Source organism: Bombus bifarius, unplaced genomic scaffold (assembly GCF_011952205.1).
Source record: "Bombus bifarius isolate JDL3187 unplaced genomic scaffold, Bbif_JDL3187 scf7180000008321, whole genome shotgun sequence".
NCBI lineage: Eukaryota > Metazoa > Arthropoda > Insecta > Hymenoptera > Apidae > Bombus > Bombus bifarius.
The window spans coordinates 707,396-723,356 of record NW_022884591.1 but is presented as its reverse complement, the minus strand read 5'-3'; the positions used below and the strand labels follow the sequence as shown (position 1 = coordinate 723,356).

Below are 15,961 nucleotides of genomic sequence, written 5' to 3'. Positions count from 1 at the left end.
ACAAAGCTATAAACTTTTCGATTCGACGCAGTAAAAGTGTGCGAAAGTTGTGATGTTAATTTAGCTTTCGAAAAATTATACTTCGGAGAAGCGATTAGGTGTGAACAATTTCAATGGAGGAATACGTACAGTGAATATTATTGTTTTAACGATTAAAACTTTTTCATTGAAAGTACTATTGAGATTTTGATCATTTCGTTTCGTGAAGATCTGATATGAATGATGTAAAAGTGGTATTCAGAAAGAAAACTTTAATCAACACGAATGTAAGTTTTGACATTAACTTTGGAAACTCTTTTACGAAATGCAAACTGGAATTTTAATCAAAGATTCGTATTTCTGGATGGGAATTGAAATGTAAATTTAAGAAGACGTACATTACAGGGAATTTTCCGAGCTTTGATCTACGAGTGAAAATCTTCTTGAGATGAGAAATGAGATTCGAACGTCGGAGTTTTCCTCCGCGTGTCGCAGATGTTTTCTTAAATTAAATTTATATTTAACTAACTTGTGACGGAAAGATTTATGAATAACAAGTTTAATCATCATTCGCGACAGAAGAGTTTTCTGAGACAATTTCCCCTTCCTTCGAATTTTTATGGTCCAATCTTTCTCGCGTTTCAGCAAGCAACACGACTTTTATCGTTTCAAGAGAAACTTTAACATAAAATTAAAACGAGAAAACGCGTATACAATGGCTCTTTTATATTTCCCTCGGACTTAAGAAACTTTCTTACAACGTAAAAACATGATTGAGTTGAAAACAAGTCAAAGACGTAACAGGATTAACGTTTAATCAATCTAACTCCCACAAGCAGGAATTTTTATGATAGGAGAAGGTAACATGTTTCTTTGCTCACACATTTACTGCAACTTGGATGTATCAATTTATTATTATTATTATTATTAACTTTTATTAATTAGGTAGTTACCACGTAAATCTCAGAATAAGATTAACTAACAAATTGACTAACTACATTAACTTAATATAACCTTAGGAAACATATTCTTGTAATATTTTTAACGCAAAGAATGAATCGAACATATTTCAGTAATTAACACACCAAGTGTATAATAATAAATATGAAACATAAATTTCAGTGTCACAAAGTCACCTTTTTCCAACCAGACTACGATTGTTCATATATTATCACAAGGAATGTACATAAATGTACAAATCGTTCGAAATAATTTATCTAAAGAGCAAAACAAATCTTTAATATATTAATAATTATAATAAATTTGCATAAACATCTGCAATTTACAACGCCTGCAGCGCGGAGAATTAATTAAACAATTTTCGATATCCGAACAGACTAAACATTTAGCAAAGATTAAACCGTAGACTTTCATACATTTTTATATCTCTGTGAACATAACTAAATTATGTACTAAACATTGTAATAAATATTTTAGGAACATTTTACTTATGTTAGGTCGTCCGAAAAGTTTCGCACAATGTTTTTTTGTTTTACATTTGTTTATTGAATTATGCACGAACGTAATAATAGAAATAGAACGAAATGGATCATACCTAATTCAATAAAATAATATAAAATTCTTGTTCATCGAAAATTTGCTAGAGAGATTATTTATACAATCTGATAAAAATATTTCATAATCGTAAGTATAATTCTTAATTAGAATATTCCATCTAATCCTCGCTATCTAAAATTTTCCGTTTTATATTATTTTATCCAATTACGTATAATCCATTTTGTTCTATCGAACTAAAGATCACAACGTTCGATAGATTAGGTTACACGTTTGTATAAAGACGCGTTGTTGTAAAAGACGTGTCCGTAAAAGAAAAACACTTTCCGGACAACCCAATATTCGCATATTAGATGCACGGTACGCATGTTGCGTAAAAATCTACAGTCTGTTAATAACAAATTCGTGCTAAATTTCTGCCCGATCACGTGCTGCGTTTAAAAACTTGGTCCCAACAATTCTTACCGCCGGAAAGCTAACTTCCGGCACGGGCGAGGCTGGCGGGTTCGCGCAAAGTGTTTCGATTAAAAAGCGTTTTGTAAAAAGATTTACGGCCCCGGCACGCTTTTGCATTCCGCAACGAGGTTCCTCCGCAACGTAGCGCCGCTAAAATTGAAATATATAGGTTGTACCGCTGGCGGCGCATACAAATCCGCCATTTGTTTCCGGTACGGTCCTTCTTATTGCGGAAGTTGCGCACACAGTCGCGACCGTGAAACCGCGCGAGTATCGAGTTTACGAAACGGCCGGTCATCGGATCAACGTCGGAAGTCGTAAATTTTCGGCCTGGAAAAAGGATGGATCGATAAAGAAACTTTCGTGAAATAATACGAAATGGCTGACTCTCGTGTGTATTACAACGGTATTGTTTCCAACTAGTATAAAACCTTAATTATTCCAACTATTCGTGGTACACGCTGGTCGGATAATCGCATAACTTTGTTCTCGTATTCGTAAGCGAAGATCATTTATGTTAAACTACGTATTTTGTGTGTGCTAACGAGGAAAAGCATCGGGCAGAGACCAAATTTCCCTGTAAAATTCTGTTATATCTGTTGGAATAAACTTTCCATTTGCGTGTTAATTCGCAGCGCGTTAATGGAAAAACTGGAGGTATGTAACTTGAACTTCCGTACGAACGTGATCCATTGCATACACATATCGATGTATAATAAATCGCGCTATGTTTATTGAATTATATTTGTATGGAAAAGAAGCATCCAGGACTTGTCAAGTTTGAATTTTGATCAAAATCTTTGAAACTTATTGAACTGTTCGGTGAAATGGTGTATTTGAACGTTATACTCGAACATTATATCTTAATTGTCATTCAGTAGCTATAAAATAAAAATAAATAATGAAAAACATACAATGAATCGTTTTCATTGAAACTTGAGGTTTCTATTGTTATAAAACTGGTACAAGAGTCGATTCTAAATAACTATTCCGAGAATTTGGTATAGTAATTTATTTCAATTTTTATCCTCTTATAGTTTACGAAAACTCTGTATGAAGAATCGTGTTTCCTTTTTACAAATTCATAACAGAATTTTACAAAGAAAAATCGGTGTTTCTACCGATAGTTTGATCCATCGTCCTAAACTGCTGAAAAGAATCAAGGGACTGCGTTGACATTCTTTATATTTCTGTGTCTAAACATTATTTATTAACGATTGCCTTAAATATAACTCGTCTCACGCTGTAATAACATTATATATTATTATATTTTACGTTCCATATAAATAAACGGAATATTTCACGTTCCATATACGTATGTTGTAGTTTACCATAAAAAAATCAACTCAACTTGTTAAAAGGGTTCTGTAACCGTAATTTTTATATTCACCTAGGATATCAATATTCAACATTTTCAATTCACCTTCCATAAACACATGAACACGTCCAATCCCTTCTTTTCACGAACCTCGTTCGCTTTTTGAATATTCAGCGAATGACCGGTTAATGTGTCATTCATTTTTATAAAAAAAACCTGAAGTAATCTTTGTACCTATTAATAAAAAAAAAACAATTTAAATGCTGGTGATAGTTTGGCTTGGCTGGATAAGTACGCAACGATTGCGTAATAAATTACCGCGCCCTGAACAGACAGGTCAAACCGGATTCATATCGTCGGTCCGCTTACTTATGCATATGACGCGGATTAAACTTTTTAACCCATTTGCATCGTGGCCCTACTTAAGAGGACAGTTGAATGCATCAGCGGCATTCAACTAACGTCTGGTCCCTACCACCGCGCGCGGTCTGTCGTAGATACAGTAAATGACATCCGATTTCTTCATGGAGTTTATTGAAAATTTACTGTTCAAATCGATTGGTAGACAATGTTACTTCGCAAACATCGCATCTTACGTTCTTTATAACAGTGGAAAAAAGTAAAAATTATTTATTTAAAAGAAAATTATTTAGATTAAAATGGAAATAAAAAAAAGCAGTCGCAGCGCGCGTAATAATCCGCGCTTGGTGACAGAAGGCAGTCGTAGCACGCGGATTAATCCGCGTTTGGATGCCAATCGGTTAACCATGACGACGGGTATTCCAGATGTAAATCACAGTTCGTTTCGTCTCTAGACCGGCGAGGAAACTCATTCCGCGAATTGTTTTATTCGCGATCTACGCTTTGCTTTACTTTTTTCCACCACTCTGCCCCGTTGTCCAGTAGTTGAGATTATTTGCACGGGACACGGGATTAATTGCAGATTAATTCTGATTATGAGAACGTAAATTGCGGTGATATTGAAGTGGAGAGTGCTTTTAGTAAAGTTGTTCCGCTCGCTTGGACACTTGGTAATTCATCTTGGCTGGCGTTTAATAGCTTCAGCTTCTTTCTTGTCAGCGTAAACTCTCTTCTTCCGTGTTGGTCAAGATTGTTTTATTATTTTAAACAAACTGAGATCATCTAAAATCTTCTCTCAAGTCAAATTGACAAATGTGGTATAACGTTCACGTCAGGAAAGGAGAATCTTAAATGTTGTCTATGTGTATCTCTGTCGTAACATATAACGTCATTCGAATCATGCCATAAAAAGATAAAATTACTTCATCCCTAATACACACTTCTCCTTAATATCCTACAAAAAAAGTGAACCTTAAATAGCACCTTTATTCCTACCATAATGCGTAACGTAATTTGGTGATTTCGTGAAACCATAGGTGAGTAAACCGTAGATGAGAAAAATAATATACGCGAATCTTGAATATTCTATTCTATATCTGCTATAGAATATCTTTAACGTAGCACGAAAAGCTCAACGATATATAGAAAAAGAAATCGAACATAGTAAAATTCTTATCTCTCATCGTTCCGTTGGAATCCTCATCGAGTAAAGTACAGTTTTAATCCGCGTCCCATTTCACCTCTGCTACCTCTCTCGCCATTCCCATCCGCTTAATTACAGTTCTAATCGACAGCCAGCGCTCGCCAATTCTCTATTTCACCCACGTTTCATATTTTCTGCTTGCAGATCCACGCCTGAATCGAGACGATTGAATCCTCAGCAACGAAAGATGAGTTTCGCCAACAGCCACCGTACCACCGTCGTTCTTCGACCAATCTCAATTTCAATCTCAATCTCCACGTGGTCGATCACCAGCGTCCCTCAGATTAACGACAATCACGGGAAAATAGGAATTACCTTGAAGAATAATATCGAGGACAATCATTTCGAAGAATAGTTTTAGAACTACGCAAGCTTCCGCCGATAGAGCAGCAAGACGACGAGTGAAATCCAGGGAATTGCAGGTCGTCGAGTCGACGAAAGAGGATCAGTGAGATGCCCGGTCCGCTGTGAAAATGCTGGTGGACGATTGCGGTAGCACTATGGGGTGGACTTCGGCCAGCGTGCGCGGGGGTTGGTCCACCCCGGGCGGCTGTAGGAATTCCGCGATGAACTTCGGTGGTAGCGTGCCCTCCCTTCACCCAGCTGGCTCGATAAGATCGCTCCGATCCCAGCATTCTATGCAGGTATTTAAAAAAAAAAAAAAAAAAGAAAAATCCCGTCGTTTTCGTGTCGTTGGATTATCATCGTTAGGGTGATCGGGTTATAAGCAAATTCGTGGATTAAGTCCGACATTAAAGTTTTAGTGGACCATTTTGCAAGCTCTACCCCTTTTTCAGCTATCGGTTTTCGACCAGCTATCTTTTGTTTTATTTGTCCAAGGAACATCGTTTTTCAATAGCTGGCTATTAGTTGAGCAATTGGCATTTCGATGTAGAATAATCGTGGAAATGTTCAGAAGATTTTCAGGTTGCTGAATAATGAAAGATGGATGCGAAAATCTGCCAAAGACGATTTCTTATTCGTTAAAAACGCGTTTCATTGAAACAAAACGTTTTTCAATAGTTGAATGTTTTCTTTTCATTAGTAGTTAACCCCTTAACCTACGATTACGGGCATAGCCCGTAGTAGATGATCGGACCAAATGTAAATCGGCCCAAAATTCTCGAACGTAAATCGTAGGTTAAGTGATTAATCTGTAACAATAGGTGGAAATTTTAGGATGATTGACAGAATGGTAAAGAAGAAGATGAAGGGTAGGTGTGAGGATGTGCCAAAGACGGTCTTTTGTTTATCGAAAGCGTATTGTTTTGCAGTGATTGATTATCGACTGATTAATATCTCGTTGAGTAGGAAGTGCAAAATTTAGAAAGATCGACAGGGTGGTAGCTGATTTAACCAAATTCTGAACCACAGGGATCGTACAAGTTAGGGATAGAAGGAAGATTAATTGTTAAATGGAAACGAATGATAGAGTTTGATCTTTGATGTTTTAAAGTCACAGAAAAGAGGATGATCTAACGATCACATTTTTTTAAATTCACATTGAAATTCCTTATCACTTAGGACATCCTCTTCATAAATATTTATCCAAGTACGTTGTTTGTTTCCCCAAAAGTTCAATACTAATCACGCACTCCTCCAATAAAATTAACAAATCGACAAAAAATAAAATTCGTCAATTTACCTTTTAATTCTCCTCTCATTTAAAAAAAAAAAAAAAAGAATATTTATACTACGTTTCCGTTAAGAACCTAATTAGCCTATGTCATGATCGTCTTATCTATCATCTTATCCACTCATACAAAAGAAAATCATAAAGATCCTATTCTAATGTTCCACGAATCAGATACGATAGATTGATTCGATTATCGACGCAGAAATCGCGCATTTTACAGGTAAATGTAGAAGGTAGGCGTCGTCGATCAGTTTGCGAGAATTTCGTGGGGCGTTCATCCCCTAATTGGTATTCGGCCAGCGACACTTTCACCCTGTCGGCGGATATCCAGCGACGTTTAATTCTCAGGCTACGTCGTCGATCGTCGCGATTTATCATTGGTTCTCGCGTGCCCGATCGCTATTGCCTTTCTCGATGCATTGCAGACATGTTTCTTTTGTCCAGGGCGTGCCGGAGACACCGCGAAGATGTATGCACTGCCATCCGGTACACGTGCCGAGCACCCCGAACAATTACGTGCATCATCCAATGCAGTATTACACGCCGAGCCACTGTCCCGAGCCCAGGAACGGTATCTACACTCCTCATCGGGGCAGTTCCTATCACGGTGGTGAGTACACCTTTATAAAAAATGAATTCTTCCTGTCGGCTATGAAAAAAGATTGCTTTCATCGACTATGAATAAATATGATAAACATAAAATACGTTTTATCAAAATATCGGGAAAAAGTTTAGAAGAAGTTCGTAAAATAAGAAACATAAGGTGACACCATGATTTTTTAACGTGGATTTATACTTGTTAAGAGCAGCGAATAAGCGTAATATACGTACAACGTAGCATGCTGTGGATGATTGTTATCGATATGTGAAAAATGTGTAGCATAAAGGTTACTAACATACACAGCGTATCAATTTTTAACATTTTCTACGTTATATATCCTCCACTGTATGCCCATGATATTCCACATAACTCTATAGATATACATCGACTACTGCTACGTGCTTTCGATCATCTTCCACCCAATGATCTTTTCCCAGCGCTGAAGAATATCTTCGGTTAGAGGGCGAAATATGAAAAATGTCTTGTTGTTACGCATGCTTTTTCGTTCCAATTTTACCTTGCAGTCTCTCACGAAACATTAGGAATCCTGTTTGTTCGCTAAAATGTAGCAGGATCGAGCACGATTAACTTGTTTCGTTGTTCAAAGTTTGTAAGGATCAGCATTTCTAAAACTGAGATAATCTTGGAACGAAATTAGAACGAAATTTTGTATTTACAATTGCATTGAGGATAACGTATACTATAAAATTGTTTAAGCGGAACAGAAGAGATTTTTCATCTTCTGCAAATGCTGAATTCATGTTTCGAGCAACTTTCACGACACTATGTGGAAAGGATATTTCCAAAGTTGAAATACGGTGTCCTCTCGTCACACACATACGACGATTCTCAATCTGACGCGTTGAAAAAGTCTCTCTGGTCCTCCCTTTTTCTTCCTCTCTCGGCATTCACCTGCTGTTGAATATTGAACGTAGTCGCGAAACTTGACGGAAACGGATTAGGCCGGTGTCCTGGCAAGCAACGTCGCGCCGTGAGAACGAAAACAGAAGCATTCTGAGATTATGAGCAAGTTTACCAAGAGGGCCGAGTGGATAGAGTCGTTCTTATACCGACTTTACGAGAAAACTTGCGCAATCTCGCTGAAAGATGCCCCCGAGAAATCGAATAAAATGCAAAACGCGTTAAATGAAACAGTACTTCCTCGTATACAAAACAAGTGGAAATATCTCAGAGTTTTTAAATCGTTTAACTTTATAGGCCTTTGTTCGTAGTAGAGTAAGATGATCCAGCATTGTATACAGAGTGGCGGACAAAAGAAAGTTTAAAGAGCTAAAATTAAGAAAGTATCATGATTTTCGTAACTGAATTATAATTATTAAAAACAATGAATGTGTAATATGATATATTATACAGGGTAGTTGGTAACTGATGGTACAAGCGGAAAGAAGTCGAAAATATAGAATAAAAATCTTTTTTTAAATTTTGTCTTTTTTTTCAATTTTTCCAACGAGACAACGATCTACAGTGACATCCGTTATAACGACTCGGTACGCGTACCGAGCGAAAATTCAAAGTCGATTTTCTCGAAAACAAAGCCTCGAACGAAAAATTTTTATTTTATATTTTCGACTTCTTTTTTCACGTAGAATCACCCCCTTTCCGCTTGTACCACCAGTTACCAACCACCCTGTATATTTTAGAATACACGGTTGTTACCAAGGTGTTTGGTACAGATAAAATTTAATACAAAATTTATTCTCACTTATACATACAAATATCAATTTCAATTTTTCTATTGTTCTCTACTGTAAACTGTCTAAAAGATTTTCCTGCTATTATTCGCATTTTCCTAAGAAATATCGGCGATTCGTTGCGAGGAATCTTCGCATCGTCGGACCCTAAATCAGCTGAGAAGCCACGACGAAACGGTACAGGTCATAAAATTAAATTAGTCGAGCAACGTGTATCGACTTCGACAGTCGCGTAAACTCCAACAATTACGAAGCGCAGTATAAATAAAAATATATTCGCGTTTCCCAGTGCAATATATCTACTGTGACGAAAGGTGTAAAAATTCTACGTATTGTTCTCCATATAATCCAAAAGAATAACAGTAAAATTCTATCGGAATTTTCATCGTCGCTGTCACAGTGAACAACGAAATCGCATACGTTTTAATGAAAAATATCGCAGGAATTTCGCAAGTGGCCTGTCAGCTGGCAGAGGCGCGTGAAAAAGGGAAACAATTCAACAAGTTGACAGTAGCGAATGTCAACCGAACCGCACGTGTGTTTCACAAGGAAAAGGTGGGAAAAATCAAATTGACGAAATGAACGAGAGAAGGAGAGAAAGGTTCACGGTACAGTTACGATTTTGCTGAAACGATGAAATTCGCGCACGGCCACGTTGACTCGTGTTAATTTGTCGTGTCATTTACAAGCTTCGAAGCTGACCACGACGCGCGACCCACTCATAGTTTTCGAACGAATTCGCGTTACGGTTAAACACGGTGGACACTTGCGATTGGACAAACCGACCCTTTCCAATTGTATTTGCATGGTCAACCCTCTTTCGCCCTCTGCGAAAGAATCGATTTCGAATCAGTTGCAGGCATCGCCACGCTCGCCTCGTATTATGCAGATGACCCGCGTGCACGCAATCCCAACCGAAATATCCGTGGCGATACGAAATTTCCCGATTTTTCGCTCGATTTACCGATATCGCAGCTTTTCTCAGTTGTTTTATTTCTATTGTTTTCGATAAGCTGGTTCATTCGTTTTTTTTCTTTTTTCTTTTCTTCTTCTCTTTTCTTGTTGACGATATAATGCTAACGCGACAGGTTGAATGGTAATTTTGGGGGCAGATGTTAAAGATGATTTAGGTAGTTAGGATTTATCAAGGGAGAAATTTATGGTAGTGGATATTACTGAAGATATATTGTGTGTATAAATGGGTTTATGTGGAATGTGGTAGTGTCTGCTGGGGTTATGGGATGTTAAGATATTTTTTCAGAATTTAAATTTGATAGCATAAAAGAAATTTGTATAATAGAAAAAGAGGGAAAAGATCAAAGTTGAGAAGAATATTTACGATATTGCTATGTTTATTAACGATAGGAATGGAATAGTTAAACAATTCAAATTTTTACTAATTTCCCAAGTGTGATTTTTTATTTTAATAATTACAAAATAAATAATTCAACAATTTTCAAATAATTGTTTCATTGATGTTATTATTAAATAACTGCGTATACGATATACTATGAGATATTGATCACTGTATCGAGTGCAAGATATTGTCTGACCACAGGTAGATCATTACTACTTACTCTACTTCTCGCTTTCTTTCTAATTAATATCAAAAAATATATTGATTGCGACGTGCTGAATGAGATGTCTGACCATAGACGAACCTTTACTACTTGTACTGTTTCTCGCTCTTTCTCTAACTTCTAATTAATAGTATTCTTTTATAGTTCTTTATGAACATTCCATTTTATGATAGTCATTTTATATTCAGTTTAATAAAACGTCAAATTGATTTGCAAACCTATAATTATTGTACACAGAGTATTTAAATAAACAATTCCGCTTCTACCTCCATTGGTACTTCCATTGGATATTTTCAGACAATGCAACTTGATAAAACAATAATCTCTTAATAAGCTGTTTTTCGTACACTGTTCCACTTTTCGACAACAATGTAACAGTACATTCCATTAATTTCCCTCTACGTTTATTTTATCGAAAAGCGAGAAACCAAACTACAAATCTTCACTGGGACATTTCGTCAGTCGTTTTACTGGGATCGATACTATTTTAACTGCAGTGAGAACACATCGAAACTCTCAGTACAAAAGTGCCACTAAACCGCACAATCATAAAAATGAAACTCGAACCGCAGTTAAAAAAAACTGCTGCTTGTTTTCTATCGAAGAAAATTACTCGAGCTCGCGTTTTTCTTCGGAAAACAATTATTACAGGAAGCGACGCAATTGCTGATATCGTTTCACGGATCGGCAACAACGTCTCGATCTACTTTCCGGGACAATTAAATCGTCGGACTCTTTTAAAATCCTTCGACTTTTTGCTATTCGTTCGAAGAGACGCGTGTTTGTATCTCGTCCACGATCGATTTTTGACAAATCTCCCGTGTAACCGGCACATATATCAACCAGAAGCTTCAATCGGGACGAGTGTTTTTCTTTGTTCCACCATGGCTGCCACAGAGGAGAAACGGAAATATGTCGCTGGATTTTCTTTATTGTGGTCAGTGTTTTGTGACTTCGTTGCCGAGTAGAAGTAGATACTGTAGTTCGTGAAATAGGAAACTTGTTTTGGAAGAGAATGTTTAGGAAAAAGAATGTTCTGCTATTTTTTTTATGATTCAAACTGATATTTTTTATATATGCTTTTTTATATAGTTTACTATATTGTGTTACAATAATAACAGTTTAGAAAAGAATCTTGAGGAAGGAAATTGTTTTGCGAAATTTTTCAATGAGATTGGTATTTAAGGTCTTGATACATTGATATACTTTTTCATAATTTATTAATACACATTAATATAGAGTAATAAAAATAATATTCTATTATACTTTATATTTTAAGAAATATAATAGATAATAAAATATCCTGAAATATAATACTTGTTCATAATGCCACTTTGTATAGCTTTTTAAGAGCTCAACTGACGCCATGCATTTTTCATAAGGCTCGCAACTTCATTACTTAGGCTTCACCCACTACTTGATTAATTAATATTAGATAATGTAGGTAAATTTCACTATCAACGTAATTAGTATACAACTCAGGAAGCAAACCACTTTCGAAAATCTTCTCAAGCAATCCTCTAATTAAACTCACTCTAATCAGACTATACACCTCAATCACGTCTGACCGAGACCGTCTCATTTTACTTTCATCCATTTCAAGATTTCCTATTAATATTCTTCCTCCTAGTTTCCGTACAAGAAAACCTTTTGGAAAATTGAAAGAACAACCTTACCGCATGAAACATAACCCGTTCCTCTACTCTACATATTTTATCCGACAAAGTAAGAAAAAAAAAGAAATAGAAGGAGGAGAAATTCGGAAATTCACGGCACAAGATTCTCATAAGTTTTGCATCAAAGCGGTAAGTTACGATGGCGGCGAGATCTTAGCAAAGCGGAGGAAGCGTCGTAATTCCTTTTCATGGCAATTTCGTCGTCCGCAGTTTTTGTTTTTCAACCTTTCCATTTTTCACGAGCAGCCTCATTTTTCGGCCGACTCACGCGCTCATCTCCTTCGTTGGCTCACGTTCGTTCTCACTGTAATTAAGAATATTTCGTCCCTTTGATTTCTCGCCTTTGCGTCCGATCTCCGGCTATTGTGCACTATCAGCCAATGGAAAGAGAAGTTCCTTTTGCAGCTTTTCCTTGCTCGTCAGAACTCGGTGCGTTAATGAGTGTTCCGTTTCGTATCTCAACCGCTTGTCGTGGAATAGAGGAAAGAGAGATTATTCATGGTAGAATCGATGGAAATTTAAAAGGAAAATAGCGAATCTTCGTTCTCGTCGACGGAGAAAAGAATATCGAAGGGAAATATAAAATTGTCTCTTTGATCGCCGAGACAGAGAGGATTTTAAATTACACGTGAACGAACGTTGAAACGTTCTCTGCAAGAGACGAGTTTTGTTCTGGCAGTCGACTGTGGAGAAAATTAACCGTAATGTGCCTAGCTCGTGCGATCCGGTAATTAATTATGAAGGTAAACTAGTTTTGGATATCCTGGCTTTGTCCTTTTCAAATGGAATCGAGAGAAGAACAGGATGATAAATTGGAAAGACATTTGACGTGGAAATTAATTCCGTTTCATTTCCACACCAAGTTATAATACCATTTATTAGCTTTACTTTTGAATCAGCCTTAGTTCAGTCATTATTTGTTTGGATTGTTCCAATTTCTTGTATTTCCAGCAGACTCGAACTTGACAATCGTTCAAGTTGTCTGTTAAAAATTTTCTGCCCGTCGTCCAGCAACCAATAGGATTTTATTCCCAAACAAAATCACTTCGAAATGAAAATTATTAAAAACATTTTCGTCATTTTAGTCTGCCACCGTTGAAGATCTACGAACACGGGACAAACACCGTACGATTACAATCCAACACTATACAATAATTAATAATAATTAAGTTCTACTTATACAATAGCTGCAAAAAGTATTTTGCACGCGTTATATCTGTTATAGCACTTGAATACCAATCTCTTAAACTGTATTAAATTTCCTACCATTTAGTAGTATGATTTCACGTGACTACAGAAATTGAAAGGTGCATCCATGTTTTTCTTATTTCGAGAAAAAAATATATTTAACTTGACCACATTAGATCTAATTGCGTTCTTTCGAGTAACAGAGAGAATTGAAATATCTGCAACGACGTATCATCGCTGCTCTTTATTTTTACGCGGTGGGAAAGCTTTCGATGGGTCCAGGAGGAAAGGTCATTTTCCAACAGTGACCAGAAGAGCGTAATAAAAATGCAAACAGCGAGCGTCGCTGAAATTCTACTTTAAATTGCTTAAAACTTCATTAGCCCTGTAAAGACGAATTTTACGAGGAACTTTTGCTGTTTGCGGAAACTTTGCCGTTGTACGTTGTAATTAAGAGGCGAAAAGAAGAGAAAGGAAAAGAAGCGGAAAGGAACGTTCAGCGATGCCGGCACGAACGGTCATGCCACAATTAAGAATACGTGTCACGCCCATTCCTGTTCTCTTCTTTTTTTTTTACTTGCTCTTGCTTTGGTTCGCGCTACTTAACTTTTTCTTTCTACTATTTATGTTTCTACAATTTTTTCCATCCTTTTTCCTTGCAAGCTGTGCTCACGCGAGCTCGTTCGCGAATCTACGTTAAGAAATTGGTTCCCGTGGCCGAAAGACAGCTGGAAATTCAAATTGCGCGCTTCTGTTTCCTGTGGCTTCTGAAAATTTCTCTTGCTTCCGAAAATGTTCATCGAAGAGTATTATAGAAGAATATTATATAAAACAATTAATAAAAACGTTTTGACTTGTGACGTTTTCACGTCTCACACTACGTCAGTTGATTCGCTAATTAAATTTTCTATACGAATTATTTTCCAGGTTTAATCGCACGTTTCATTAGCAAGAAACGTGTTTATCGCACACATATCGCCTGTCCACGTTTTTTGGAATTTGAGTTTCTCCGCATGGATGATAGTTCTCCGGTTAACAGTTACTTTTTGCACCATAAAAGTCATATTTATGTCTACTTCGTAAATTTGTCAAAAGTAATATTTTTGTATTTCGTATTTACAAAGATATATTCAAGAACCATGATCCACCATCGTCATTTTGTGTTTCTAAAAAAGGACCAATGCACAATTTCTAGCCAATTTTATAATAGCATCGATAAATGCAATGTAAAATGTTTTTATTTAATTATAAACTACCATCGAACTTTCAGAGCTGTTTTTCTCGAGAATGCAAAACGTGGACGAACAATATGTGTGCTGTAAGTCATCGATAGATGCGAAATTACGGAGGAACACTATTTTTCCAAGATTTTTTCTGTACATTTCTTCGGCTGAAAATCATCGACCCGCTTTCGTGAACCCTCGACCACAAGACTGCTGGCCCTCGTTCTCACCCCATAGCAACTAGCATCTCCTTTTCATGAGCACTTTTATCTAACCCACTTGACTCTCCTTTTTCCTCTTCATTTCTTTCAACTCGTTTCATCCCCGGTCCGTGGCACAGGGTTGCGATGTTGCAAGACGAAAACATCGTTGATATACTGAATACTTGTCTCTCTCTCTCTCTCTCTTTGTCCGGAATCAATTTTGTAACACGTTGAAAAATTTTCCATTAACCTCGAATTAAATATTTCGCGCGCTGTAATGGAAATTCTGATGGAAAATAGAAAATATAGAACGGATGATGAATATTCGTGTATGGAGGTTGTATAACAATAAAAAGTCGAGAATTAATGAAGTTTATTACGTACAGTGATAACAGAAAAATTGGAGAATTGTCAGAATAAATAGGAATTAAATTTCATGTTATTGGGCTTTGTATGCGTATCACAGAATTTATTTATTATTTGTTTTACATTGTTACGATTCAGCATGTGTAGTTTGCAGGATATACAGTGAAGCTCCATAGGTATAGGAAATACGAAAATTTTATACTACGTAGAAGCTATATACCCACAACATTTAATTTCTTCAATTAAAGCTCCTTTTTCAATGTAATCATTTTAACAAGACTGTGCTTATGAACTTGGCAGAATCTACAGTATAAGTTCTGTGTCGTAGCCTTAACAGGCTACTTAAGAGAAACAGAAATTAGTATTTTGAATATTCTTGAATATCGAGATATCGTGACTGGTATCAATAAACGTTGGTTACAAAATCCGTGATTGTAATAGAAATATCATAATGGAAACAATATAAATGAGGAATAAGATATAGAAATGGTAGAGATTTTTGGGAGCTAAGCAAATAGTATAACAAGGAAAGCAAAATTTGTATTTTCATGCTGTGAAATTTAGAAAGACTTTGCAAAATTGTAGAAAACGATGGAAAACAACTATAACGATAACATTGTTTGACAGTGGGAATTTCAAACTAGTAGAAATTCGTGACATTTAATATCGAAATGACGGTAGATTCGGAAGACGTAGGTTCCAGTAGCAACAATTCAAGCTTATAGGATTTTCCAGTGATAATTTCGCGAATGTTGGACTAGATAGCGATAATTCTAGGATCAGGGAACTCGGTAATGACAGTCGTGGGGTCGTACAATTGGATAATGCTAATTTTGAGATCACGGAGCCTAACATAAATCAATACTATTAATAATTATTTCAAAAGCAAAAATAGAGCATAAAATTAAATATCGATAATTATTAAATTAGCTAATAATTAGATA

General features: G+C 36.4%; 1 protein-coding gene across 1 annotated transcript in view; it reads left to right on the top strand.

The window, feature by feature from the left end:
- The first annotated feature begins 4,980 nt into the window (after nt 1–4,980).
- The window catches only part of LOC117212539 (monocarboxylate transporter 10-like), a 101,184-nt gene continuing 90,203 nt past the window's right edge, over nt 4,981–15,961 (top strand). Inside the window, exons 1-2 of the mRNA XM_033457430.1 lie at nt 4,981–5,476; nt 6,913–7,078. Of these exons, the coding sequence (XP_033313321.1) occupies nt 5,306–5,476; nt 6,913–7,078 (337 nt within the window). The 5' untranslated portion in view covers nt 4,981–5,305. The remainder of the gene's footprint in view (nt 5,477–6,912; nt 7,079–15,961) is intronic.